This window comes from Grampus griseus (genome assembly GCF_964374135.1).
Source record: "Grampus griseus genome assembly, chromosome: 14".
Lineage (NCBI taxonomy): Eukaryota > Metazoa > Chordata > Mammalia > Artiodactyla > Delphinidae > Grampus > Grampus griseus.
This window is the reverse complement of record NC_139008.1, coordinates 8,751,625-8,777,213: the sequence shown is the minus strand read 5'-3', so window position 1 is coordinate 8,777,213 and position 25,589 is coordinate 8,751,625. Positions and strand designations below refer to the sequence as shown.

The 25,589-nt window shown below is 49.0% G+C and overlaps 1 protein-coding gene across 1 annotated transcript in view; it reads right to left on the bottom strand.

The window, feature by feature from the left end:
- HIP1 (huntingtin interacting protein 1) overlaps positions 1 to 25,040 on the bottom strand; it is a 153,535-nt gene extending 128,495 nt beyond the window's left edge. Inside the window, exon 1 of the mRNA XM_082669740.1 lies at positions 24,879 to 25,040. Within this exon, the coding sequence (XP_082525866.1) occupies positions 24,879 to 24,998 (120 nt within the window). The 5' untranslated portion in view covers positions 24,999 to 25,040. The remainder of the gene's footprint in view (positions 1 to 24,878) is intronic.
- Positions 25,041 to 25,589: the final 549 nt, after the last annotated feature.

The window sequence follows — 25,589 nt, the reverse complement described above, 5'->3', positions numbered from 1 at the left end:
ACCGCCAGGGAATTCCCAACAAGGAGTTTCTGAGTGAGGACCTCTCCTGGGTCAGTTTCTCCCAGCTGGTTCACAGCTTCACAGCTGCAGTATAAATGCCTGCCTGCTTGAATACAGCGGGCGCGGCGGGGGTGGTGGTCAGTTCTTACAGACGGACATCCTCTCCACCTGACTTCAGTCCCGCCTCCCCCCGACCCCCATCCCCACCATGATGCCTCCAAGCTCAAGCACATCTGCACCCAGCAGAACACATCTGCCCTCCTCCTGTCATCACCTCTTCCATTCTCTCCAAACTGTGTTAAGTATCTTATTTGATAATGATCCCTTTCTCATTCTTTGTCTTGGTGAGTCTTCATCATTCTTATTTTCACTATTATTGTAGCAAATCTTGGGAGATGAAGGCGTGCAGCCAATCGGCTACTTTAGCTGAAGTCCTGTGTTGTGCTTTGACATATGAAGCCAGTGATGGGTTAAGTGACGTCCCCCCAAAAAGATATGTTGAAGTCCTAAACCCTAGTACTGCAGAATGTGACCTTATTTGGAAATAGGGTTGTTGCATGCGTAATTAGTTGAGATAAGATCACGCTGGTTAAGGATGGGCCCTTAACCCAATATGACTGGTGTCCTTATAAGAAGAGAGAGACACAGAGACCCACAGGGAGAACTCCACAGGAGCACGGAGACAGAGGCTGGAGTGATGTGCCTACAAGCCACAGGCTACCAAGGAGTGCCAGCAAACACCAGAAACTGGGAGGCAAGGAAGGATTTCTTCCTGTAGGTTTCAGAGGGAGCATCGCCCTGCCAACAGCTTGATTTTGGACGTCCAGCCTCCAGAACAGTGAAACAGTAAATTTCTGTTGTTTTAAGCCAAGTAGTGTAGGGCACTTTAATACAGCCAACCTAGAAAACTAATACAGAACCTTTAACTTTTTGTGATCGCATAAATCAGCGTTGTTTTCACTGTGATTTTTTTTTTTTTTTTTTTTTTTTTGGCTGTGTTGGGTCTTCGTTGCTTCACGCAGGCTTTCTCTAGTTGCGGCAACCAGGGGTTACTCTTCGCTGTGGTGCGCGGGCTTCTCATTGCGGTGACTTCTCTTGTTGCAGAGCATGGGCTCTAGGCACGTGGGCTTCAGTAGTTGTGGTACACGGGCTTAGTTGGTCTGCGGCATGTGGGATCTTCCCGGACCAGGGATCGGACCCGTGTCCCCTGCGTTGGCAGGCGGATTCTTAATCACTGTGCCACCAGGGAAGTCCTCACTGTGATATTTTTGACTGCTTTAAAACTCAAAGGTCCTCCTCTACCCCAAACTTCCTTCTACCTTCTTCAAGTGTTTTTCTAATGGTTTGATTTTTTTCCCCCTCAAATTTAAATTTTTTATCTGTTTGGAATTTATACAGGCATGCAGCTTGAGGTGAGAATCTAAACATCCTCTTCTCCCAAACAGCTAACCAAACAAGCCCCACCTAATTTGTTAAATAATCCTTCCATTCCTATTGACTTGTGAGGTTACTTTTGACATAAAATTAATTTACATGTGTATAAAGTATGTTTCTGGGCTATTTATACTATTTTACTGATCTACTTATTCTTAAACGAGTAAGTCACTATTTTAATCATTAAAATGTGTTTGGATATTTAGTAGGGAAAGTTTCTCCTCATTGCAATCTTTTTCAAAGTTTTAACATTTTTCTTTTTTTTTCTAAATTTATTTCATTTATTTATTTTTGGTTGTGTTGGGTCTTTGTTACTGCGCACAGGCTTCCTCTAGTTGTGGTGAGCGGGGGCTACTCTTCATTGCGGTGCGCGGGCTTGCGTTGTGGTGGCTTCTCTTGTTGCGGAGCATGGGCTCTAGGCATGTGGGCTTCAGTAGTTGTGGCTCACAGGCTCAGTAGTTGTGGCTCACAGGCTCTAGAGCACGGGCTCAGTAGTTGTGGCGCATGGGCTTAGTTGGTCCGCGGCATGTGCGATCTTCCCGGACCAGGGATTGAACCCGTGTCCCCTGTGTTGGCAGGTGGATTCTTATCTACTGCGCCACCAGGGAAGCCCTTAAAATTTTTCTTATTTATTCTTCCTGATAAATTTTAGAAAAACTGAAGTTCCAAAATCAATTCTACTGGGGTTTTGTTTACAAATAGGACAAGTATAAATTACACTAGGAAGAGCTGACCTCTCTACAAATTCCATAGTTTCCATCTGGAAACAAAGTACGTCTCTCCACTAGCACATCTGCTTTATATCTCTCAGTAAAGTCTTATAATTTTCATCAGGACCCCTCTATCACATATACCCTCCCCCCCTGAAGTCACTCCTTATTCCTTTACCTTAGCCTGCATGTATAGTATATTCATCATTATAAGAAGAATAAGAAAAGCAGCTAATATTTAGGGGGCTCACTAGATGCCAGACATTGTTCTAAGCCCTTTTATAAGCATCATCGCACTAAATTCTTGCACCAGTATGAGTTGGTACCTATCATTTCCACTTACATATGAAAACAACTAAGACACAGAGAGATAATTAGTTCAAGGTCATAGAGACAGAACCAGGTTCAAATCAAAGCAATTTTACTCTGGAGCCCATGGTCTTAAATCAATATTTTTACTATTCAACTGTAAAAAAGAATGAGGAAGCCTTTTATTTGCTGATATATAAAAACTGCCAAGATAGTTGGTTAAGCGAAAAAGTGATTCTGAACTATCATTTATGTAAAAAGTGGGGAAGAGGGTAATATTCCAGTATATGTATATTTGCTTATGCATAAAAATTAAATATTTGAATGGACACAAAAAGAAATTAGTGGGCTTCCCTGGTGGCGCAGTGGTTGAGAGTCCGCCTGCCGATGCAGGGGACACGGGTTCGTGCCCCGGTCCGGGAAGATCCCACATGCCGCGAAGTGGCTGGGCCCGTGAGCCATGGCCGCTGAGCCTGCGCGTCCGGAGCCTGTGCTCCGCAACGGGAGAGGCCACAGCAGTGAGAGGCCCACGTACCGCAAAAAAAAAAAAAGAAATTAGTAAGTGAGTGGTTCTCTCTCTTGGAGTTGAGCAGAAACTAGGCAGCAGGGGGACAGGAGTGGGAGGGAGACCTTTTGCTTTTTTTTTTTAATCAAGTAAGTGTATTACTTCCTCAAAATTAAGTAAATTTAAAAAATTTTAATTTAAAATAAAATACATAGCAGACACTCAGTAAATTATAAGTGAAGGATTAACGATTACATAGATTCTTACAAAGACATTTTATGGTCTTGCCGCTTCTCTGAATAGGATCTGTTTTTTTGTTTGTTTGTTTTTTTTGTTTTTTTGTTTTTTGGGGTTTTTTTTGCGATACACGGGCCTCTCACTGCTGTGGCCTCTCCCGCTGCAGAGCACAGGCTCCGGACGCGCAGGCTCAGCGGCCATGGCTCACGGGCCCAGCCTCTCTGTGCGGCATGTGGGATCTTCCCGGACCGGGGCCCGAACCCATGTCCCCTGCATCGGCAGGCGGACTCCCAACCACTGCGCCACCAGGGAAGCCCCTAGGATCTGTTTTATAGTATAGTTTCAAGCTGCTTGCTAATATATAGGAAAATATATTATTCATTTTTATAATCTCACTCCTAACACTTTTATTCCTTATAGTGAACTTGCTTCTTAATTCTAAGACCCTTTTCCATTGGTTCTTCTGGGTTTTCAGTGAATAGGGCAGGTCCATAAATGTGTTCAGACAGGCCAGGGGTGAAAATGAGGAACGGTAAGGATGGTGGTAAAGGAAAGAGTGTGTTTTCCATGTAAAGACACTGAGTTCCATTTTTAAAAAACACTGTGTGGGCCAAACGAAACAAGCCCACAAAAGAATCCAGCCCTCGGGCTGCCAGTCTGCGGCCTCTGCTTGCAGTATTCCCTGTTCACTCCTGCTTTCCCCCTCCCTCTTCCCCTCAGCTACACCGTCCCCGTGCCTCCCCCCACCGCATTTTCCAAAGCCTTCTTCCAGACCCACCTGCCCCCAGGCCTCCCCAGCTCCTCCAGTCTGCATGGAGCTTTCCACTCTCCTCCACAGCTGTCAGGTTTAGAACCACTTTTAGAATCACGGCAAGACTCAGTGTGGCTCCGGGCTCTTTAATAAGCAACTTGAGACAGTTAATCCTGCCTTGCTGGGCTCCTCCCATCCCTGCCAGCATCCTCTGCTTCTGTGGTTAGCGGATCAGATCACAGTGACCGTTCAGCCCACCCATTCTTCCTGGGGTCTAGGAGCAACTTAAACTCAGCAATCAAGTCTGATTCATGCACGACGCCTGGCGCCTGGCACTGCAGGCGCTTGGGAAACCTTGTCTGCTGAGTGACGAAGGCTGTCGGGCAGGTCTTCCTCTTGGCAGGCATTCCAACTAACCCACGCATCCAAAACCCTGATGGAACTTTGTAGAACAAGCCAAAGAGGATGATGGCACCCCTGTCCTCCAGGGACCAGGCACAGCCTCCATGAGGGTGGGGTCTGTTTTTTACACCTGTCACGTAGAGCAAGCCCTCAGAAATGTATTTATTGGCTGGCCGACATGATGCTTACCACCCATACAGCCACCCAGAGACAAAAAAAACCGATGTATGAGGGACGCCAATAAGAAGGGGGTGAGAAAAGTCTCACGGGGCTTCATGACCCTGGAGCACCCATGGAGCCCCTCACTGAGACGTGGATACTTTTGCCCCTAAATGAGAATGATTGTCTTCGCCCCTCCCAAGGCTGTGCGAACATTCACATTTTATTCTAGCAAAAACTCTATCTTGTACGGTGGTCCTCACTTTAGAGATGAAAAAATGGAGACTGGGAGAAGTTAAGTGACTCGTCCAAGATCACACGGGGAGTGTGCCCTGCAGCCAGAACCGGGACACTGAACTTTGACTCTACCTCCACCGTTCTTTCCTGGGAGATTCCAGGTAGGAATTCTGAAGAGCGGTGGCAGGGGTTTGAATGATGTGACCTGCAGAGGAGAAGCCTGGGGTTAACTGCTGTCCCACTGTGCTGTGGTAGAGACTGAGGTTGTAACTGCAAGCAACACAGATCCTTCCGTTGCTCATGAAGCCCCCATTCTGGCATTGGTGGTGGGAGACAAATGATGAAACCCGGAAACAAATAAACAAGGTGACTCTACCCAGTGGTAAGTGTCATGAAGAAAATACAATGAGCTGATGAGACAGTGAGTGGGTACAGCTTTTTGGGGAGTCAGAAGAAGCCCCTTTAAAGAGGTAGCAATTGGATGGAAAGCAAAGAGCAGATGCGAAGTTTCTAAGACAGGAGCAAGAGGCTGACACATGGTAAGCAAGCTGAGGCCGGTGAGGGTGTGAGCAGCTTACAGAGGACCTTACAGTTCAGTTAACGAAGGTGGATTTTATTCTAAGCAATTAGGAAGCCCCTGGAAGGTTTTTTTTTTTTTTTTTTTTTTTTTTTTTGCGGAACGCGGGCCTCTCACTGCTGCGGCCTCTCCCGCTGCGGAGCACAGGCTCCGGACGCGCAGGCTCAGCGGCCATGGATCACGGGCCCAGCCGCTCCGCGGCATGTGGGACCTTCCCAGACCGGGGCACGAACCCATGTCCCCTGCATCGGCAGGCGGACTCTCAACCACTGCGCCACCAGGGAAGCCCCCCCCGGAAGGTTTTAAGCAGGACAGTGAAATAATCTGATTTATGTTTTTGTTTTTTTTTTATTTTAAGCTCTCTGGCTATGCTGCAGGAGACGAATAATAGGGAACTAAGACTCAGATAAAAAGAGCAGACTGAGCTGTCATACACATGACCTCTCCCACATAATACGTAGACATACTAGAAAAAAACACATTAAAAAAATATCATTAACATGGAAATGAACTTGAAAGCATCTCCAGGTACCAGAAAGCTACGGTGGCAAATGAGATTTGAAGCCACATGCTACGGGATAAACACACCAGATATGTGCTATGAGGCAGGGGTCCCTAACCCCTGGGCCACGGACCGGTATCCCGTGGCCTGTTAGGAGCCGGGCCACATAGCAGGAGGTGGGTGGCAGGCGAGCGAGTGAAGCTTCCTCTGCCGCTCCCCATGGCTCCCCATCGCTCGCATTACTGCCTGAACCATCCGACCGCACGGCCCGTGGAAAAATGCTGGTCCCAGGAGAGGGCAGAGCAGCTCTTACACCTCCCTGTGCACTCCACCACCACCCCGCCCCCCACGCTGTGCCGGGCTTGACAGGGAGGGCACACTCGCCCGAGGTAACTCTCCAGGACAGGAGGTAGTTTTAAATACAGACGAGAAGGAATTAACAAGAAATGACTCCCTGGCCCCAAGCACTAAGCCGGTGATTTCATAATTAAGACACTGACACCATACCCGCACTCTGCTCCCTGTGGACCCACAGAAAATCTGGTATAACTTCACTCTTCTATCAAGAAAAAAAAAGTTATTTTCTTCTCCTTCTTCTCTCTTCAGACATAACATCATCAACGCAGCTCTTTAAATATCTGTGCCAGGAGGCTATATTTAGTGACTGTTTGGCCCTTAAAATGAGCCTGATTTCCTGTGGCAAAAATTTCTCAGCAACAAGGAGAGAGGCCTGGAGAATTCTGAAGCACTGACAAAGAGCTTTAAAGCTGGAGATGTTCAAACAGTGTAAGAAAGGAGTTGACTGCTTTTTCTGGAGCGATGACTGGCATCCAAGATAGAGGGAGAAAAACCATAATAAAAGAGTGTTCGCTCTGAACACCACCAAAGTCGTTCGAGAGAACAGCCTGACACCAGGCAAGTATTTGGGCCGATAACTGAATGTGGTACACAGTCCTCTTTCAGAGAGTCAGGAGGGAGATCAGTCTACTCATTCATTCACTCACTCACTCACTCACTCCTTCATCATTCACTCATTTATCACTCACTCATTCACTCATTTATCACTCACTCATTCACTCATTCATTCACTCACTCATTCATTCAGTGACTCATTCATATACTCATTCATTCATTCACTCACTCACCCACTAATTTACTAACCACATTTGTGTATTTCCCCACATGCAAAGTCCTTTGGTTTACAAAAGCCCTAAGTCATGGGGCAAACAAGATACACAAACCATGGGACTTAGAAGGGTGTCCCTAGAAAGGGCCCTTGGAGGGACACAAAGTGACTGCTGTGGGGGACCTGGAGGGCGATGGGCACTTCCACGGTGGCCGTTCAGGAAGGCTTCATGGGGAGGGGAAACCACCACCAGCACTGGCTACTGCTCCGGGCCCTCTCATTCAACCCATTCACTGAGCCCAGATGTCAGTACATTACCCCATATTCCAGATGAGGAGTTTTCCCAAGGCCCCCCCAAGATAAGTAACCAAACTGGAGCTGGAGCTAAGCTTGTTTGACTGTTAAGTGCTTAACTACGTGGGCCAGGCCGTCTGCAGCAGAAGGAGGCCAACAGAAGTACATCCGCCAGACTGCAGACAAAGGTCTTACGCCATTTCTCCCTTCAAGACCTGGGGCACTCAAAGCAGCTCCTCTCTGGAAAAGGCACCAGATCTGTTCCCTCCTCCAGTGCAACCTAGACTTCCCACACTTTCCCTCCTCAGACACCACTGTCCTGTCCCTCTGCATGTGGGGTCTCCGGGGTCTCCACGATGACCCAAGGGAGTAGAGGAATGCACATTTACTTAGCCCTGACTAGCGTCTGCCAAGCAACATGCCATTCTTTTTTTTTTTAACATTTTAGTTTGAGATAATTTTAGACTTTCAGAAGAATTGCAAAAATAGTACAAAGTTCCTGTACATCTTTGCCTGGCTTCCCCTTATATTAACTAACATCTTATATAACCATAGGAAAAATCATCAAAATGAAGAAATTCACTTTGGTACAATATTATTAACTATATTACAAAATTAATTTGGATTTCTCCAGTTTTTTCATTAGTATCCTCTTTTTTTTTTTTTAACTGAAGTATAGCTGATTTACAATGTTGTGTTAGTTTCAGGTGTACAGCAACGTGATTCAGTTATTTTATATATATATATATATATATATGCACATATATATTCTTTTTCAAATTATTTTCCAATATAGGTTATTACAGAATAATGAGTATATTGGGACTTCCCTGGTGGCGCAGTGGTTAAGAATCCACCTGCCAATGCAGGGGACATGGGTTCAAGCCCTGGTCCAGGTAGATCCCACATGCCGTGGAGCAACTAGGCCCGTGAGCCACAACTACCGAAGCCCGTGTGCCTAGAGCCCGTGCTCCGCAACGAGAGGCCACCACAATGAGAAGCCTGCGCACCACAACGAAGAGTAGCCCTGGCTCACCGCAACTAGAGGAAGCCCGCACACAGCAACGAAGACCCAACACAGCCAAAAATAAATAAATAAATTTATATATATATTTTTAAAAAAGAATATTGAGTATAGTTCCCTGTGCTACACAGTAGGTCCTTGTTGGTTATCTATTTTATATATAGTAGTGTATATGTTAATCCCAAACTCCTATTTTATCCCTCCCTCCCATCCTCAGTGTCCTCTTTCTATTTCAGGATCCAATCCAGGATCCCAGCTTGTATTAATTGTCACATATCCTTAGTCATTCCTGGTCTTTCATGACCTTGACATGTTTGAAGAGGACTGGTCAGTTATTTTGTAGAACATCCCTCAATTGGGGTTTGTCTGATGTTTTCTCATGATTAAATTGAGGTTATGCACTTTTGGCAAGAAAGCCACGTAGGTGATGTGCCCAGGTCAGTCTACATCGTCATTCATTTCAATACACTGCGCTCTCTGACTTTCTCTGTATCCTCAGGGTAAACCCATTCGAGAGGTATTACTACCCCCACTATATAGATTGGAAAACTGAGGCAAGGAAGTTAAGGCATTTGCCCAAGGTCACAGGGGTGGTAAGTAACAGAGACAGGATTTGAACTCAGTTCTGTCTTTGGATCATGCTATTACACACCAAGCTGCTACTTCACGTCTTTCTAGCTTAAAATAATTCATCATGATCTTGACTGAATATAGGAAGTTGGACTTGGATGTTAAGTATTCCTAGTTCTACAAGTGTGATTCTAAAACCAATGAATAATAAGGATAACAGCTAACATTTACTTATTGAGCACCTCCTATTTGCTTGGCATAGTGCTTCATCTTTTCCATCTAAGGTATCGTATTCAGATCCTTCCAACAACACGATGGAGTGGGCACTCCAGGGCACAATCCCTTATCCCAAACTCTTGGGGGCTGGTGTGTTTGGGAATTTGGGGGTCTGGGTAACACCTTCTAATCAAACACGGTAACATCTTTGCAGCGTATCGTATGACCATCCATTCTAAAATGGGCAAATAACAGACTATAAATAGGCCCAGACAAGAACAGGTCGGGTACCAAACTTTGAAAAGAACTTTAGGTTTCCAGAGCCTCTGGGATTTTGTGGGGATAACAGACTGCAGGCCTGTACTATTATGTAAAGTAACTTGCAAATGAGGAAACAGAGCTTTAGGGCGTCTCACAGCCAGTCTGCCCCCTCACTCTGAGGCCTAATTCCCCTGACATTTAAGACTCTCCTATCACTTGGTTTTTATTCCCCGTTTTCCATGACAAAACACATTCTAAATATACTCAACTGGCACTCAGAATAAATGAAAATAAATTTTCAAAAAACTCCTAGGCTCAGCTGTTCCTGGAGCAGGGGTCTGGGAGAGATGCAGGTTGTTCTCAATGACATAAGGACACGCTTAATTGCTCAGACTTTCCTTCATAAGTCCCAGTTACATCATCTATGACTTGATCCAAACTCCTCATGGACCTGGAAACACGTGTAGCCTATTTTGCCTCTTGGGTTGGATGTGCCTTAGTCCCCACTCTTTTCACAGGGAGGTATCCTTTCATTTGCCCTATAATTACTGTCCAGTTTGGAGGTTTGCAAAGAAAGTTCCGGACTGCAGCCATTATCCCCAGTCTAGGTCATCTTCATGATTCCTGACTCCTTACCAAGCCCCTGCCCATCCGCATTCTCACTTGACCCTAGGATGATGAAACTGACAATACGTACCGTATTAAGTAGGTGGCGATTTACACACTGGAGGGATGGTCCTAGATAAATCAATGATGAGCCCAAGCAAACAAAGAATAACAAAAATGCATGCAGGAATGTATATCAAAATATGGGGGGGGAGCTTCCCGGGTGGCGCAGTGGTTAAGAATCTGCCTGCCAGTGCACGGGACATGGGTTCGACCCCTGGTCTGGGAAGATCCCACATGCTGCGGAGCAACTAAGCCCGTGCACCACAACTACTGAGCCCGCATGCCACAACTACTGAAGCCCGCATGCCTAGAGCCCGTGCTCTGCAACAAAGAGAAGCCACCGCAATGAGAAGCCCGCGCACCGCAACGAAAAGTAGCCCCTGCTTGCCGCAACTAGAGAAAGCCTTCGCGCAGCAACAAAGACCCAATGTAGCCAAAAATAAAGATTAATTAATTAATTTAAAAAATATATATATAGGAGGGGCTCAGCTGTCCCTAGCATGGACAGGGTCATGATAAAGTTGACACTGAATACAGAGTTAAAACTCTGGGGGGATAATGAAGGAAAGTGATTGTCAGGGGATGGAAGGCACCTATATTAATGAAAGCGAGATCTTTCTCTTATGTAATGGCAGGTTCATGCTAATGGCTATAATGAACACAGTTTAAGCAGGAAATAGTTGGGGAGGGAGAAGGAACTGGGCCAGGAGACTGCTGGGTTTTGGTAACAAGCCTGTGGAACTCTTAACTCCTGTACGTGTATACCTTTAAGGAAAATAAAATCACACAACTAGTCATGGGTAGAGCCTCGACCCAAACCCCATGCCCTGCCCTGGGGGCCTGTGTTCTCTCCGGTCTGCATCCTTGCTTCAGCCTCTGTCTTTCCAGACTGGGCAGTTCTCACTGCATGCCCTCTGTCACCTAACTGTCACCTCTGAGCCAGCTTTGTGCCTCAATGTCTTTCCTGAGGCCTTAGAACCAGAAATGCAGATTCCTCTAAGCAGGCGGTTCACCCGAGATCCTGTGCAAAGGCAGGCCGATGTGTTCAGGTCATGGTGCAGGAAAACACCTCCTGAGATCTCCGGGTAATTCCTCCTGTGGTTCTGCACACCACCCTCTGAAACGGCGCCCCTGAAAACCCGGGGACTTCCCTGTGTAGGTCCTCGTCTAGATGAGCCTCAACCCGGGCTTCATCAGGGAGCAGACAAACCAGACCAAGACCCATCCGTTTACTTATCCAACAGCCATGTGCCTACACCCTGTGCCAAACAGTGCACTAACCCCCAAACTCAGACGTTACTAAGTACAAGTAAGAGAATAGTTGTAAGAGCTGATATTTCCAAGTGCTCACCACGTGGGAGGCAACGCATTGAGCATCTTTTATTTATTATGTCATTTGATCCTTTCAACAGCCCTGTGAGGTAGGTATTTTTATTACTGTAGATGCTCTTTCAACAAATCTCTACTTCATTGATCCAGATTAACCTATGCCCACCAGCATCTCTGTAAAGCGGGCTGCCTGGGACCCCAGGCAGGTAAACCGTCTGGCTCTAAAGCCCATGCTCATCACGTCTACAGAGTCTTGGGGCACAACCCAGACCCAGACACAACTGGGTCTGCCTCAAATTTGGGCACTGACTTGCAGTATGGACCCTATTTTTCTTTTCTAATCTTCATTTCCCTTTAGGAAACAGGATTGAATCAGAGGCCATATCTAGATAACAACAGGAACCAGGGAGGTAAGGTCAAAGCATGAAGCAGGCTGGCAGAAGACAACAGGGAGTGGTGGAGACTGTGGAAAATCAGTGTTTATGCCCTGGCCACGGGTTTCAGGTTTATTTGTAAAATTTAAAGAAACACATCTGTAGCTGCTAGCTTGAATCTCGCACATCCCTTCTGGCTCTAACATTCTCTAAATCAAATAGATTTGATAGGTCGGGCCTCAGGTTCACTGCAATGGCATCATGACAGACACTCCATGTGGCCTCTGATTCAGTGTCAAAGAGTTTTTCTGGAAAAAAATTTATGCTACAAAGTTAGGCCTGATGGGCTACCACTGGGAAGGTGAAATTCAAAAGACACTTCCAAAGTTGTGCAGTGCTCAGCCTGGGCAGACGTACCTGGCAGTTCTAAGCAGAAGACAGAAGATGGTGCCTGGGAAGAAGTGACCAACTGCAAAGGGCTTCTCACTGGGTGTTTGCTGAGTGACTTTGGGAGGCCAGTTCTTTTGGTGGGGGGACAGGTCCATCTGACCAACGCAGAAGAAGTTACCCATAGAAACTAAGTGCAGCTAGGGTTATCCAGGAGGAAAGGTCTCACACAGAGGGGAAAGCCAAACAGAATTCAGTGTCTGAAGCTGAGAACCAAAATCTGGGGTAACAATGGCCAGGTGTTGTTAGAAGGCAGTCAATTCTGACAGGGCTGTTGCTTCAGTAACTACACTTGCAAGGAATCCCAATTTCCTAAGCCTTTGGGGCAATCTTATCCAACCCCCTCACTTCACAGACCTATAGAGGGTAGGGAACATGGCAGAACAGAGAGAACCACATCCAGGAGAGGCCAGGCTTCCCAATTCTTAATCCAGAGTTCCAGGACCTCCTGGCTGCTCTGCAGCTAAGCCCAAGGATACGGGAACATTCCAGACCACCAGCGAACCTGAGTAAGTCTCAGGACACAGCAGGCCCACCCTGAGGGAAGCCCTTCATTTATTCCCACCTGTGCTTCCTGCCTTTAAGTCAGTTCCCTCAAGCAAAGACACCATCAGGATCCTATGGTAACACTGGGATTTCCCACCTGCCTTTTTTTTTTTTTAATAGACAGCACAGCACTTGATCAAAAAAAATTTTTTTTTAAGGCTAAGTAACTTATATCTATGATCCTCGAACTTGGAATTGCACCAGAGAACTCCATGGCCCAACAGGAAAGAATGTTTCGAACAGGCTGCTGAATTGTTTTTTCCAGGATAAAACACCTGTGAATAAGTGCCAAGCGTGGAAATCCATTGTTTTATCTATGGCCACAACAAGCATGGATGAAATAACAAGTGTTCCTCTAGGTTTAAAGCATGGCCTGTCTGTGCAGCGAGGCCTGGCCTCCACTGGGCTTCTTGCCCTGGAGCGTGCGTTACCTGTTACCATCCTGTATTAGCTTTTACCACTGCTTAACAAATTATCACAAACTTAGCAGCTTAAAACAACACCCATTCACCATCTCACAGTTCCATAGGTCAGAAGTCCAACAAGGTCTCACTGGGCTAAAATCAAGGTGTCAGCAGGCTGCATTCCTTACTGGAAGCTCTGGGGAAAATTCGCTTTGAAGCTCACTCCAGTTGTTGGTAGAATTCAATTCCTTGCTATTCGAGACCCGAGGTCCCCATGTCCTTGCTGGTTGTCAGCCAGGGGCCACTCTGAGCTTCTGGAGGTTTCCCTTGGGTCCCTGCACGTCAGCCCCTCCATCTCAGAGCCAGCAATGGCACATTGAATCCTTCTCTCACTTGGAATCCCTCTGACTTCCCCTTCTGCCATGTCTCTCTTCTGCTTGGCAGCCAGAGAAGATTCTCTGCTTTTAAGGGCATGTGTGATTAGACTGGGCCCACCTGGATACTCCAGGCTCCCCTTCGTATCTTGAGGTCCTTCATTACATCTGCATAGTCCCTTTCGCCAGGTAACAGAACATAGTCACAGGTGGATATGTTGATGGTGGAGACGTTATTCTACCTACCACATTTCACTTCACATTTCTGAGCTGCAGAAAGAACACCTAGCAGTCCACTGACAGAACATAAATCAGGCCCCGCTGGCTCTAGGTGTACCGCACCTGCACACGGAAGCCACCTCTGTAAATCTGTCCCTCCCACTGAATTCTCCACTCCTAAAACACGCTCACCTTGAACCCACCAGTGTTGCCAAAACTTTCGTTTCAGTCCAATGTGACACAGATCAGATGAGTTCACCTCGGTGTTAAGCATCTGCCTTGGGGTGGGAACTGGGCCCACTCCCTTTTCCGTTACCGCAACAATCAAATACAATTAGGTCCTTAAGATGCATCATTAGTTCATCTGACAAACATCTCCTGAGGTCCTACTGGGCACTGAGCCCTTTGCTCAGGGTGGGGAGGCCTACAGAGCAGGCTAAGCTATAAGGAAGCTCACGGTCCAGTGTGGGACAGACTCCCAGATAAACACGGTAGCACAGAACACACAGAAACAGCAGTCAGTAAATCTGCCTGGGTGGGGGTGGAGGGAGACTTCCCAGAGGAGGGGCCATCGAGCATGGGACTTAACGGATGAAGAGTTTGGCAGGTGGATGAAGTGGGAGTGGCGTTCTAGGCAGAGGAGAATGCTGCCACCTGGACAAACCCAGGAGTGAAGCAGCCTTGGGCTGTGCTGGGAAAGTGCTAAGGCGCTTGGTAGGGCTGCGGGTGCTAACATTAAGGCTGGCCAAGCTGGGCTGTGTGCTGTGACAACGAGCTTGGGTTTCAGCTTAGAGTAACGCATAACAAACAGAGGTTGTTAAAACCTGGAGTGATACAAACAGTTGGACCTCTTAAAACCAAACTCTGACGGCCAAGGAGAGGGTAGATCTCATGAGGGTCGAGACTGGAGGGCAGGAGGGCCGGGTGGGCCATGCAATAAATAGCTCGGGCTTGAGATGAAGACCTGAACTAAGGTGGAGAAGGCGGAGGCGGTGGTGGAGAAGTTGGGGCGATACGGCGCGCAGTCAAGGAGGCAGGAACAACAGGCCTCTGTGACTAGCTGCAGGGGTGCAGAACAGCGGGGTCTCCTAGGGTGACTGGCAGAACTTCAGGTGGAATGGCCCGAGATGGTTTATAAACTGAGATTCTCTGAAGCTGTGAACAAAGGAGAATGAGTAAGTCTGTGGCAGGAGATGGAGACAAAGTTTAGGTGGGTTGGGTTTTTCTTTTTCTTTTTTTTTCTTTTTTGAGTCAGATTTTTCTTATCAACAGTAACAAGGCCTTGGCTGTACAGGGAGATCCCATCCTGGAATAAGGGTCTCAAGGGAAGCAGGAGATCGCAAGTCACTGCCAAGCATGAGTCAGGAAGTTGACGTTCAATAGGAAGTCCCCAAGGACCACCCACAGTTACATCAGAGAGACGGTGTCTTCAGGGTCCCTCTTGGTGGCTCCAATTGTGCTCATGTGACCCCAGATTCAGGGTTCGCAAATCAGGGTTCATATTTTAGAACTGGGACCAAAAATGGTTGATGCCCATTCAGTCCTTCACCCAAAATATTTTATCCTTCATTCCACGAACCCTTATCAAGAGTCACTCGGGGCCAGACACTGCGCCAGGAACTTGAGCTGACAAAGAAAAGGCACTCAACATATATATTTTTTGAATTTCTACCACGTGCCAAGCCCAGAGAGGTGGAGCCCTGGGATGACCTGTGACTCCAAGGGAAGCTGATCTGGATCTTGCTCGGAGAGGAAACCACAGAGCTCATGCCTATGTCTTTCTGAAGGATTATGGAAAATGGGAGGGAAGAATATAGCAATAGTTAAGCCAGATCCCAGGAAAACCGAACAGAGAAGGTATTTGCTTCCAGGCCAGTGTGGGAGAGGGGACACGTGACAGCCTAGTAAGACATAATAACACACACAGGAACTGTCTAGCCTAAGAACTGTCACCATGGGCTGGCCCCAGGGACCACACAGCCAGACGGAGACCTCAAAGAACCACTGTTAGAAGGTCAGCGTTTCTGCCATGTTCCCAGGTGACATCCTCCAGGCTCCCAGATTCTCACAGTGGCTCACCGTGTCTGGCTTGATCTCAAGCTTTGGAACAGGAGCCAAGCCCGAGGTTCTGTGTTTCAGAAGCCTATCACCTGGGTCTTTGGTTTATTCAAATGTGCTTCTTTTGAGCCTAGAGGCACGCTTTCTTCTCTCGTTCTCTCCTTTGAGAACTTCTCACCGCCTAATTTATTTCGTATTTAACAGACATCCTGAGCTTTGGCTGGTGTAAAGCCCTCTGCTAGACACTGGGGCAACTCACCAAAAGATGAGTGAGAAATAAGGGCGCGGGACTTCCCTGGTGGCGCAGTGGTTAAGAATCTGCCTGCCAATGCAGGGGACATGGGTTTGAGCCCTGGTCCGGGAAGATCCCACATGCTGCGGAGCAACTAAGCCTGTGAGCCACAACTACTGAGCCTGCACTCTAGAGCCCGTGCTCCACAACAAGAGAAGCCACCACAATGAGAAGCCTGCGCACCGCAACGAAGAGTAGCCCCCAGTCGCCGCAACTAGAGAAAGCACGTGCGCAGCAACGAAGATCCAACGCAGCCAAAAATAAATAAATAAATTTAAAAAAAAAAAAGAAAAAGAAATGAGGGCCCGTCTGCCACGAAGGAAGGTAGGCACAAGACACACATGAACGGGAGCCAAGGGCACCATGCTAAGTGTGGGCTAATGATAGGTGTCAACTTCCCGGCTACGTGTTACAGCAGGGCTCAGGGTGTGCTGCTTGTATATGCGTGATTCATATATCAAACATTTCCCAGTTCTAGGGCAGCCTCAGAAGTGCTTTCACGGGGGAGGCTGTGTTTGAGAAAGACCTCAAAGGGTGGGTGGATATCTAAATGGCAGGTTCTTATTTAGCCTCCTTAAGACCGTCTCCTACTCCCTGGGAGGAGCCTTTTTATAATCCTTTGTATTCTGAAATATATAAATAGAGAAAACTGCATGAAGCAAAAATGGAAAGCTTAATGAATTATCATAAACCACCACCCAGGTCAATAAACAGATGGATGGCAGGACCTCAGAAGCTCCCCTGTTCTGAACATCCTACCCATCACTAACCTCTCCTGCACCCAGGGATGACCTTTATCTGGACTTTTATAATAATCACTCCCTTTTTTTTCTTTTCAGTTTTACCATCTAAGCAAGCACCCCTAAATCCCAGTTTTGCTTTGCCTGATTTTTGAACTTAATATAAATGGAAGCCTTCAGAGTTGTCCTTTGGGGTCTGCCATTTTTCCCCTCAACGTTATGTTTGCAAGAGTCACCCGTGTTGTTGAGAGAAACCACAGTTTGTTCATCTTCACTGCTGTATAGTATCCCAATGAGAAACCAGATCACAATTTATTTATCCATCTACTGCTGATGGGCTTTTGGACTGTTTACAGTTTGGGGTTATTATTAGACATGATTATGGATAGTCTTCTAAATATCTTTTGGTGCATGTGCATGCATTTCTGTTGGGTATATAGCTCGCTGTGGACTTGCTGGGTTACTAAGTGTGCTTATCTTCAATTTTGGGATAATACCAGGCTGTTTTCCAATGCAGTTGCACCAGTGTACACCCCCCTCAGCAGTGCATGAGTGCTTTCACTGCTTCACATGCTTGCCAACACTTGGCACTGTCAATTTTTTTTTCATTTTTATTTCAGCCATCCTGCATCTCACTGTAATTTCAATTTTCACTTCCTTGATTTATAACGAAGTTGCACACTTTTTCATATGGTTACTGGCCATTTGCTTATCCTCTTTTGTGAAGTACCTCCTGCCTGTTTTTCTATTAGGTTGTCCTTTTTTTTTTTTCTTTTAAGTTTTTTTTACATATTCTGGATAAAGGTCCTTCGGTAGTTACGTGTGTTGCTAAAAATCTTCTGGGAGGAATTTCAAATGTCCAAATAAGTCAATTTGGAAAAGACCTAGGGGGAAAAAAAAGAAATCTCTGTACCTTTTCTAAGTTACCAGCCCCAGGCCAGGCTTCAGTTTTAGAGGGAAGTATGGAAAGGAAAGTGTACAATTTGAGATCAGACCCACCAGGTTCAAGTCTCAGCTCCTCGGGCCACTTCCTGAGTGCTCTTAGGCAAGTCACAGAGCTCTCTGGGCCTCAGTATCCACACTTGAGAACTGACCAAAATTACCTCCTGCACGGTTGTTTTGTGGCTGGAAAGAGGTTATGTGTAAACGTACTTTAAAAACTGCACATGGTGGTAGCTGTAGTTAAATCAGAAGCAACTGGCCACACTGGCTTCCTGAACTGCCCGACCAGCTTCCTGAGCTGTGTCCCAGCACTAACAGCAGAGGTGGCAGCAGCCACCTTTCAGATCCAAGAAGATCCCTTCTCTCTTTCCTGTGGGCTAAGCCAGAGGAACCTTTAATCCCCAGCTCTCTCCCCGCAGTGTCAGACTGTACTGCCCACAGCCTGGAACAGGGCTCCTCCCTGCCTGCCCAGGCAGGAAAACAGGAAGCACTCCCCACCCTGCCAGGAGGTGGGGCTGACTACTTCCCTCTCCTAGGTGGGCATCTCTCCAGGACATCAACCCTTCTGAATGCAGGAGAAGCCATGGCCGCTGGCCTGTGGCACCACTGCACCAAGCTGTGCCCTACGTCCCGCCCAGGTCACTCCCACACTTTGTCCCGAGGTAGTGGAATAAGTGGGCCCACGCATGGGGAGCATAAAACGGGCCTCACCAGTGCCTCACAAGCAAGGAACCCTTTCAGTGCTCAAGTGGGGCTGGGAATCTGCTCTCTTGGACCACACGGACACACCCTATCCCTTCCCAAGGTGCACTAGCATCCTTTCATGAGCCCCACGTCACTGGTACCTGGGCCCCATTCCACATACAGGGGGCAGCTGGAAACCCCTTTCAAGAGAGCAGTTGGGAGCTCAGAAGAAATGTGTGTCCTTATTCTAATGGCAAAGGCTGCTTACAGGGGTTTTATAAGCTGAAATATTTGAGAGCTGGAAGGACCCCCAGAAATCTCTTCCAGCCTCCTCGTTTTGAAATGAGAGATGCAGGGGCAGAGCCAGAGACAGATTTCCTGTCTCTGCACTCATCCTAACATCCCTTATGCCCTGCTGCAAACTACAGCACCTGCACGCAGGCCACTGCCATCAGCCACGTCCAGGTGCCCGGGACACTAGGCCAGTTTCTCTCCCTTCCCTGTAACCTCTTCTAGCTCAGAAAGATCTGACCTGAAGCAGAATGAAGCCCTGGGAAGTCCAAGACCATAGTTCGGGAATGTTTATCAAGTGTTCTGAACTTGATGGAAATTCAAACTGTCAACCTTGAGCCCTAATTCTGTTTCCAGCCCCTGCAGGCTCTTTCCTAAGTGAAGTCTCCAACCTAGTGGGCCATGTACTTCCATGGTACCCTGGGTGCCCAGGCCTGGCACACAGGGCAGGCACTTAGTGAGATATGCTCATTGGGGAAATCAAAGGAGACAGAGGGAGAATCTCCAAAATGTGCAAAGGAAAAGCACTCTGCAAGTGGAGGTCTGCCTGCGGCCCCCAGGCTGCTGTAGATCCTCCGACTGCTGTATGTTCACATGTTTGGCAAACAGTGCCTGCCTCATGCAAGGGCCCACTGGGCACTGAAACCCAGACCCTGCCCTCAAGACCTTCCAGTCTGGAAGGGAAGCCAAGATGTGCACGTGGATGAATGGGAGGGACATAGAGTAGCTAAGGGACCCTGCTCACCTGAACCAGACTGCAGGGGCTGCCTGGTGGAGGGATGCCCTGTAAGTTAAGGCCTGCAAATGACAGGGACTAGGGACCCTGATGGTGCCACATCATGTGGGGTCTCTGTGCAGCCAGCAAAGGTTCCTGGAAAATGGGCAGTGCTGGGCTTTAGAGACAATCCATCTGGCATCAGACGCTTTGGGAGGCGGGGAGGATGGAATTACAACAATGCAGGCAAAGGAGGAAATAAGGGCAGCGACAGTGAGAAGCAAAGGAGGGAAGGACAAGAGAAACATCACAGAATAGAGTGTGGCTGTGAGGGCAAGAGGCGGGGAGGGCTCAGAGCTGATGCCCAGGAGATGATGGGACTAATGGGGACCAGGCACAGGTGTTCACAGGCTGGGGAGGCCCAAGCAGAGTTTGGGGCATGTGTGGTTTATCAGGGGGCAGATATCCAATGGGAAGTGGTCACACAGGCCAGGAAGTCAGAGAGTCGGCGTCACTGAGGTGAGAACAGAAACCATCAGATGGAAGTGAGGGCAGAGGAAGTGGACAGGAGGAAAAAGAGAAGTGGGGTGAGGACAGAGCCTTGGGGACCCCAAGTGTTAGGGGAGGAAGGAGGATGAGAGCTGGAGGGGGCCAGGCAGTGCCACAGGGATGGCAATCGGGGCCAGTTTTCCTGGGTTTGAGTCCCAGCTGTCACTTACTTCAGAACCTTGAGCTGGTTATTAACCCCTCTCAGCCTCAATTGCCTCATCTGTAAAATAGGGTTTATAACCCTATTTGTAAGTTTCTTGTAAGACTTGAAAGGGGAGATTTGTGCAAGGCCCTTACACTTGCACAAGAGTAAGTGTGATAAGTGCAGGCTTTTCTCATTAGTATCGGTGGGAGGAAACCAGAAGAGGACAGAACCACAGAAAAACCAAAGAAAGCTCTCGGCATCCTTTCTAGTTTTCAATACCAACTAAGGGAGCAAGCAGGGGACAGGAGGGGTACAGCACCTTTTATGTTAGAAACCATTCCTGTGTAGCCAGGGTTGGGATCCACTGATTCCCCTAGCCCAACCCTACAACTTTTCAGCTGGTTAATCGAAGGTTGAACAACTTCTGATGATCATGAACGAGATGGCAGAAACACCCCTGACTTAAACGTGGAGAAGAGGACTTGTCATCTGATTTTGAAGCCCTGGCTTGTCTGTCTACTTGCTATGTGGCCTTGGAAAAGTCACTTGGCCTCTCTGAGCCTGAGCTGTTAAATAGGTTAAAGGCTATAAATCCCCTAGCATGTTCCTAGGACCCAGCAAGCCCTGCATAAATATTTGTTTCTGTTCCTGGCTCTTCCCAGTGTATGACTGGTTAGGCTCCTTTACTCTATCGTGGGCTCCATCCAAGAGATTGTGACTAACGATTTGTTCCTTCCCCTGTGTTTCCAGAGCCCCATCCTCTCCTCTGATCCCAGCATTCACCTGCCACAGAGCAGAGCTGCTCAAACTTCCGTGTCTCATTGAAATGCAGGCTCTGATGCAGCAGGTCCTGCCTTGCTAATGGCTCCGGTGATGCCGGTGCCACGGGTCCTCTGTCCCCCTTGCAGAGAAGGCCCGCAGTGGCCGGTCCACCTCCCTGCTGACTCATGAGCTCCTCTGGGGCCACTCTCTTTACATTACTCATCTCTGAGTTCCCTTCATGGTATGTACTCACTAAATGAATGTGGAAAAAAACAAGTAAACCATACAGAAAACCATTTTCCAGATAAGTAAATACAGACAGGGTATTTTGTTTGTGAGTGGCAACCCTCCAGATTCATTCCAGAATCGCCCTCTTGCCCGACTTGAGGACAGTGTGGTGGGCCTGAGACCTGGAACCCAGAGTCCTGGGTTTGAATCCTGACCCTTTCTCTCACCGACCAGCGGCCCTGGGCAAGTTACCAAGCTCTCATCCATAAAATGAGGGTGATAACACCGAACCACAGTGTGACCCCAAGGATGGCTAAAACCTGCTTTATAAACTGTAAAGTACTCCAGGCAACGTAGCATTATTACTGCAGCTTTTTTGAGGGCGGGAACTACTTTTTATTTCCCTAGAGACTGAAGGTTGCTTGTGATGGGCTGGGTGGGAGACACACCAGGGGTCTGGTTGCAGATGGGGACTGAGGCAGGCAGGGCAGGGGTCCCCACTCTGGCAGGGACACTGGCCACGTGAAGTGTGAGGATGATCCCAGGAGAGTCGAGGAGGGAAGGCTTCCCAGAAGAGGCTGGCAGTGGTGGGGAAACAAGGCGGGTCTGAGGGCACAGGCAGCTGGGGAACGGGCCTGACCGGAAGGAAGGCAGAGAAATCAGAGTCCCCTGATAGGCCTGGGGCAGGGCTCCTGACTGAGACTGCAGAGACAAGGCAGGACCAGGAGGGAACTTGGGGCCACTAGCAAAGAACATCAAGTAATTACAGATGTTCCCTGCAGCCCAGAGCCGAGTTCCCCATCCAGGCCAGGCCTCCCTGTGGGACCAACCAGTCACTCTGTACCCTTGACTACAGCCACTTCACCACTCACATGAGCCTCAGGCATGTGAGGACAGAGGCAAGAGCAACAAGACACAGTCCCGCCCTCAGGACGCTCACAGTTTACTGAGGGTCACAGAGAAATGGGGACAGGACAGGTAGCAGGTGCGAGGCGTTCAGAGGTGGAAGGGACCAGTTCTGCTCCTGTCTCCACTCAGCCAATAAGTCTCATCCACACCCATCTCCAGACCATTCCCCATTCCTGGAATGGCCCTGTCCCTCCTCTCCACCCAGCAAGTGCTAGCTCAGGCTGAAGGGTGGGGTTCAGACCTCAGGGGGCTCCCACCCGCTTGCCACCCCTTTCCCACCCCCATGGCCTGTACTTTAAGCACACACTCTTAGTAATTATTGCATTAACTAGTAACACTTCTGCCCTTTTACTGAAGAGTTAATCACAGCCGATGCAACTAAGATCCGATGCAGCCAAAAAATAAAGAAATAAATAAGTAAATTAAATAAAAAGAAAGGTTAGACAACTTGCCTGGGGCCACACCACCCACCCACGTGCCTGGCAATCAAACTCCAACCTCTTCTAGCTCCCATGCCAGTGTTCTGCCCAGTACTCAGAGGCCACACAAGGTAGTAGTTAAGGCCACACAAGGTAGTAGTTAAAGGCTGGGATCAATTCCAGCTGTGTGACCTTGGGCAAGTTACTTAACTTCTCTGTGACACAATTTCATCCAGGTAAAATGTGGCTGATACCCACCTCATAGGTCCTTATCGATACCACCTCACAGGACCTTACTGAGATTAAAGAAGGAAATATAATAAAGTACTTAGAACAGTGCCAAACACAATAATTAGTTACAATTATCATTCTAATGTCGCTAATTCTCATGGTTTCTTAACTCATTAAAAAATTTTTTTCTAACTCATGTTTATATCTCATAGGTAGTCATTAAAGAAAATACATTTCTGCAGCTTGACTAAGATGAGGTTTTAGGATTCTCCTCTTTCCTTTTCTTCACTCTCCTACTCCCCTAATAGTTTCAACAATAGAGAAACTCTCTTTTCCTGATTCATTCTACCTCCCCTCCACACTACACATACACAGACACACACACACGCGCACATGCACACACACATGTGCACACATGCACACACACATGCACGTGCGCGCGCGCGCACACACACACACACACACACACACACAAGCCACTAGGTCAAATTTGGCCAATTATCAGTGTTCCATAGAATGGAACTGGCAAACACTGACCTAGACTCTTCTTATTGGGCTGTCCCTGGATAGCTAGAGAAACTTTCATAAACCTAATTTCTATCACTATAATGGGTCAAAGTCTTACGTGTATTTCTCTATTGCTCCAGTTTTTATTTATTTGAGACTCTAAAAGGAATGAATTACCATTCATTTTCCTTTGCCATTAAAAAAAAAAAAATTCACACTGTTTCCTGGAGCAAGCAGCCTCAGGTGCCCAGGCAGCTAGTTGAAGCCATAATACCCACAGCAGACAGGTAGCTTCCTTCTTTTCTGGGGTCCAATCCACAAAGTCAGAGAATAAACCTTAAACCCAGCTGGGCCCTGGGAGACAGAAGTGAACAGCCATCTCTCCCATCCCACCTGGGGTAGGATGATGACCTAGGAAGGGGACACTCCCTACTCTACATCACCCAAACACACCTGCGAAGGGCTTGGAAAAAGAAGAGAAGGAAGTCCCCTGGGATGAAAAGCTTCATTCTTTGCAAGATTCTCTATATAGAACACTCAGTCAGGAGCTCACCATCTGTATCTAAAACCCCAAAGCCCTTCCCTCACACGGTACTGTATTTGGGGGTGGGGGGGAGCAGAACACAGCAGGAGAACCAGCCTCTGGCAGTAGAAGTCCCACTGGTTCTTCAAAGGTTCCACTCCGAGGGCAAGAGTGAAGAAAAAATGTGCCCATACCGCTTTGGCCCTGGGATTCAAAGAGGTGCTGTGCCCTTGGAAACGGATTTTGCATACAAACGAGCCAATGAACACCATAAACATGTCAGCTTTATTCAGTCCAATCAATACACAAGGCATTAAAACTCTGAGGTAAAAATGGATTGTGGCTTTTTGTTGACGACAGTGAGGAATTTTGGCCCCCAGCCCTGCTCAGGCTGGACAAATGGGGCAGTCTGCCTATTAGCTGTCAGGCACATCTTGGGGGATGAAACCAAAACCCCAATTCAGGGTTCTGGGCACCCCAGGGCAGCTCAACTTGACCGGCATGGGGCCACTGGTCTAAAAGCCTCAATTCCTGCCCCCGGGCCGGCCCCCTCCAGCCCCCAGTCATCTTCCAAACTCGGCCACACATCACATTTCCCACATTCCTTCTCACCGCTCAGACCCCTTCAGCCGGGCCCTCGGAGACCGACAGCTGGGGGTGGTGTGAGCCAAGCAAGAGGCACAAGGAAGGGGGCGCTAGGGGTGGGGGCAATGTCAGCACAACCCTGAAGCGATCGAGAGGGGAGGAAAGGGCTCCCCACCCTTCATATCCCCGACCCAGCGCCCCACTCTCGGCCGCCAGTAGCCCCCTCAGTAGCCTCAGCTACCCTCAGTAGCCCCCCCCCCGTGAGCTTCCCCAGCCTAGGAGCAAGCCTTCCATTCGGCTCGTTTTCGGGTTCCTTCCCCTCTCACCGCCCCTGTAACCCCTGCCTTGCCCCGCCAGGATCGGCTCCCCTCAGTCGCGCCGCACGGATCATGTCAGCTCCTCGGAGCCGCCCTGCCCTCTTCCCCAGGCCAGCCGGGTGCCCCCGGGGTCCCCGACCTTCCCTGACCGCCCTGACCTGCGCACCAGATGCCCTCTCTCGCGGCCCCCTTGCTCTGTCCTTTCCTGGGTCTGCAAGACCCCTACTCCCTTCAAGTCCGCTCCAGGACACTGCGTCTCTCGGGATGCCCCAGTCATGCGCGACCCGGGGTCCCCCGGTCCTCACCTGAGTCCGCTCGAAGCTCTCCCGCTCCGCCGCCTCCATCCCCGCGCCGACCCCACGTCGGCTCAGCACCTTTGGCAGGGGGTTGGGTACTTGCTTCATGGAGCTAGTCATCCGGTCCATGTCGCCCCGCGGAGCCGAGTCAGGAGCCCTCAGCAGCCCCGGGATCCCCTCTGCGCCGCCCGCCCCGCCCTACCCACTGGGATCCGGCGCTAACGGTACGGCTCCCGCCTCCCATTGGCTGAGAGCACTGCTACTCTCCTGAGGCCCCGCCCCCGCCCAGAGGCTTCCCCGTCCGCCCCCGCCCTCTCCAGAGCCCCTTGACTCGCCCTACCCGGCTGGGCCCTAGGGACGGTGAGGCGGGCCGTGACCGGCCCGGAGGCCTGTCCGTCACCGGGCCCCACCTCCCCTGGCGGGGGCGGGCCTGGGGCGGGGCTTGGGGCGGCCCTGACCTGCCCTCGCCCTCCCCTGCCCCGACGCCCAGCGCACCGCTCTCCCTGCTCTGCCGGCGCCGGAGTCTTACCCGCGACCAGCGCTCTCCCAGTGTCGGGGCCGCTGCGAGATCCCGGCTTGGTGGGCGGGAGTCAAGCTGGCGGGGAGTCGGACCGCCCGCAGGGAATCCGGGTCCGCTTGGGACTGGCCTATTTACTCCTTTCGGGCCGGGGACGAGAGAGCGCGCGTTGGACCGGCTCGGCGGCCGGAGTCCCAAGATGC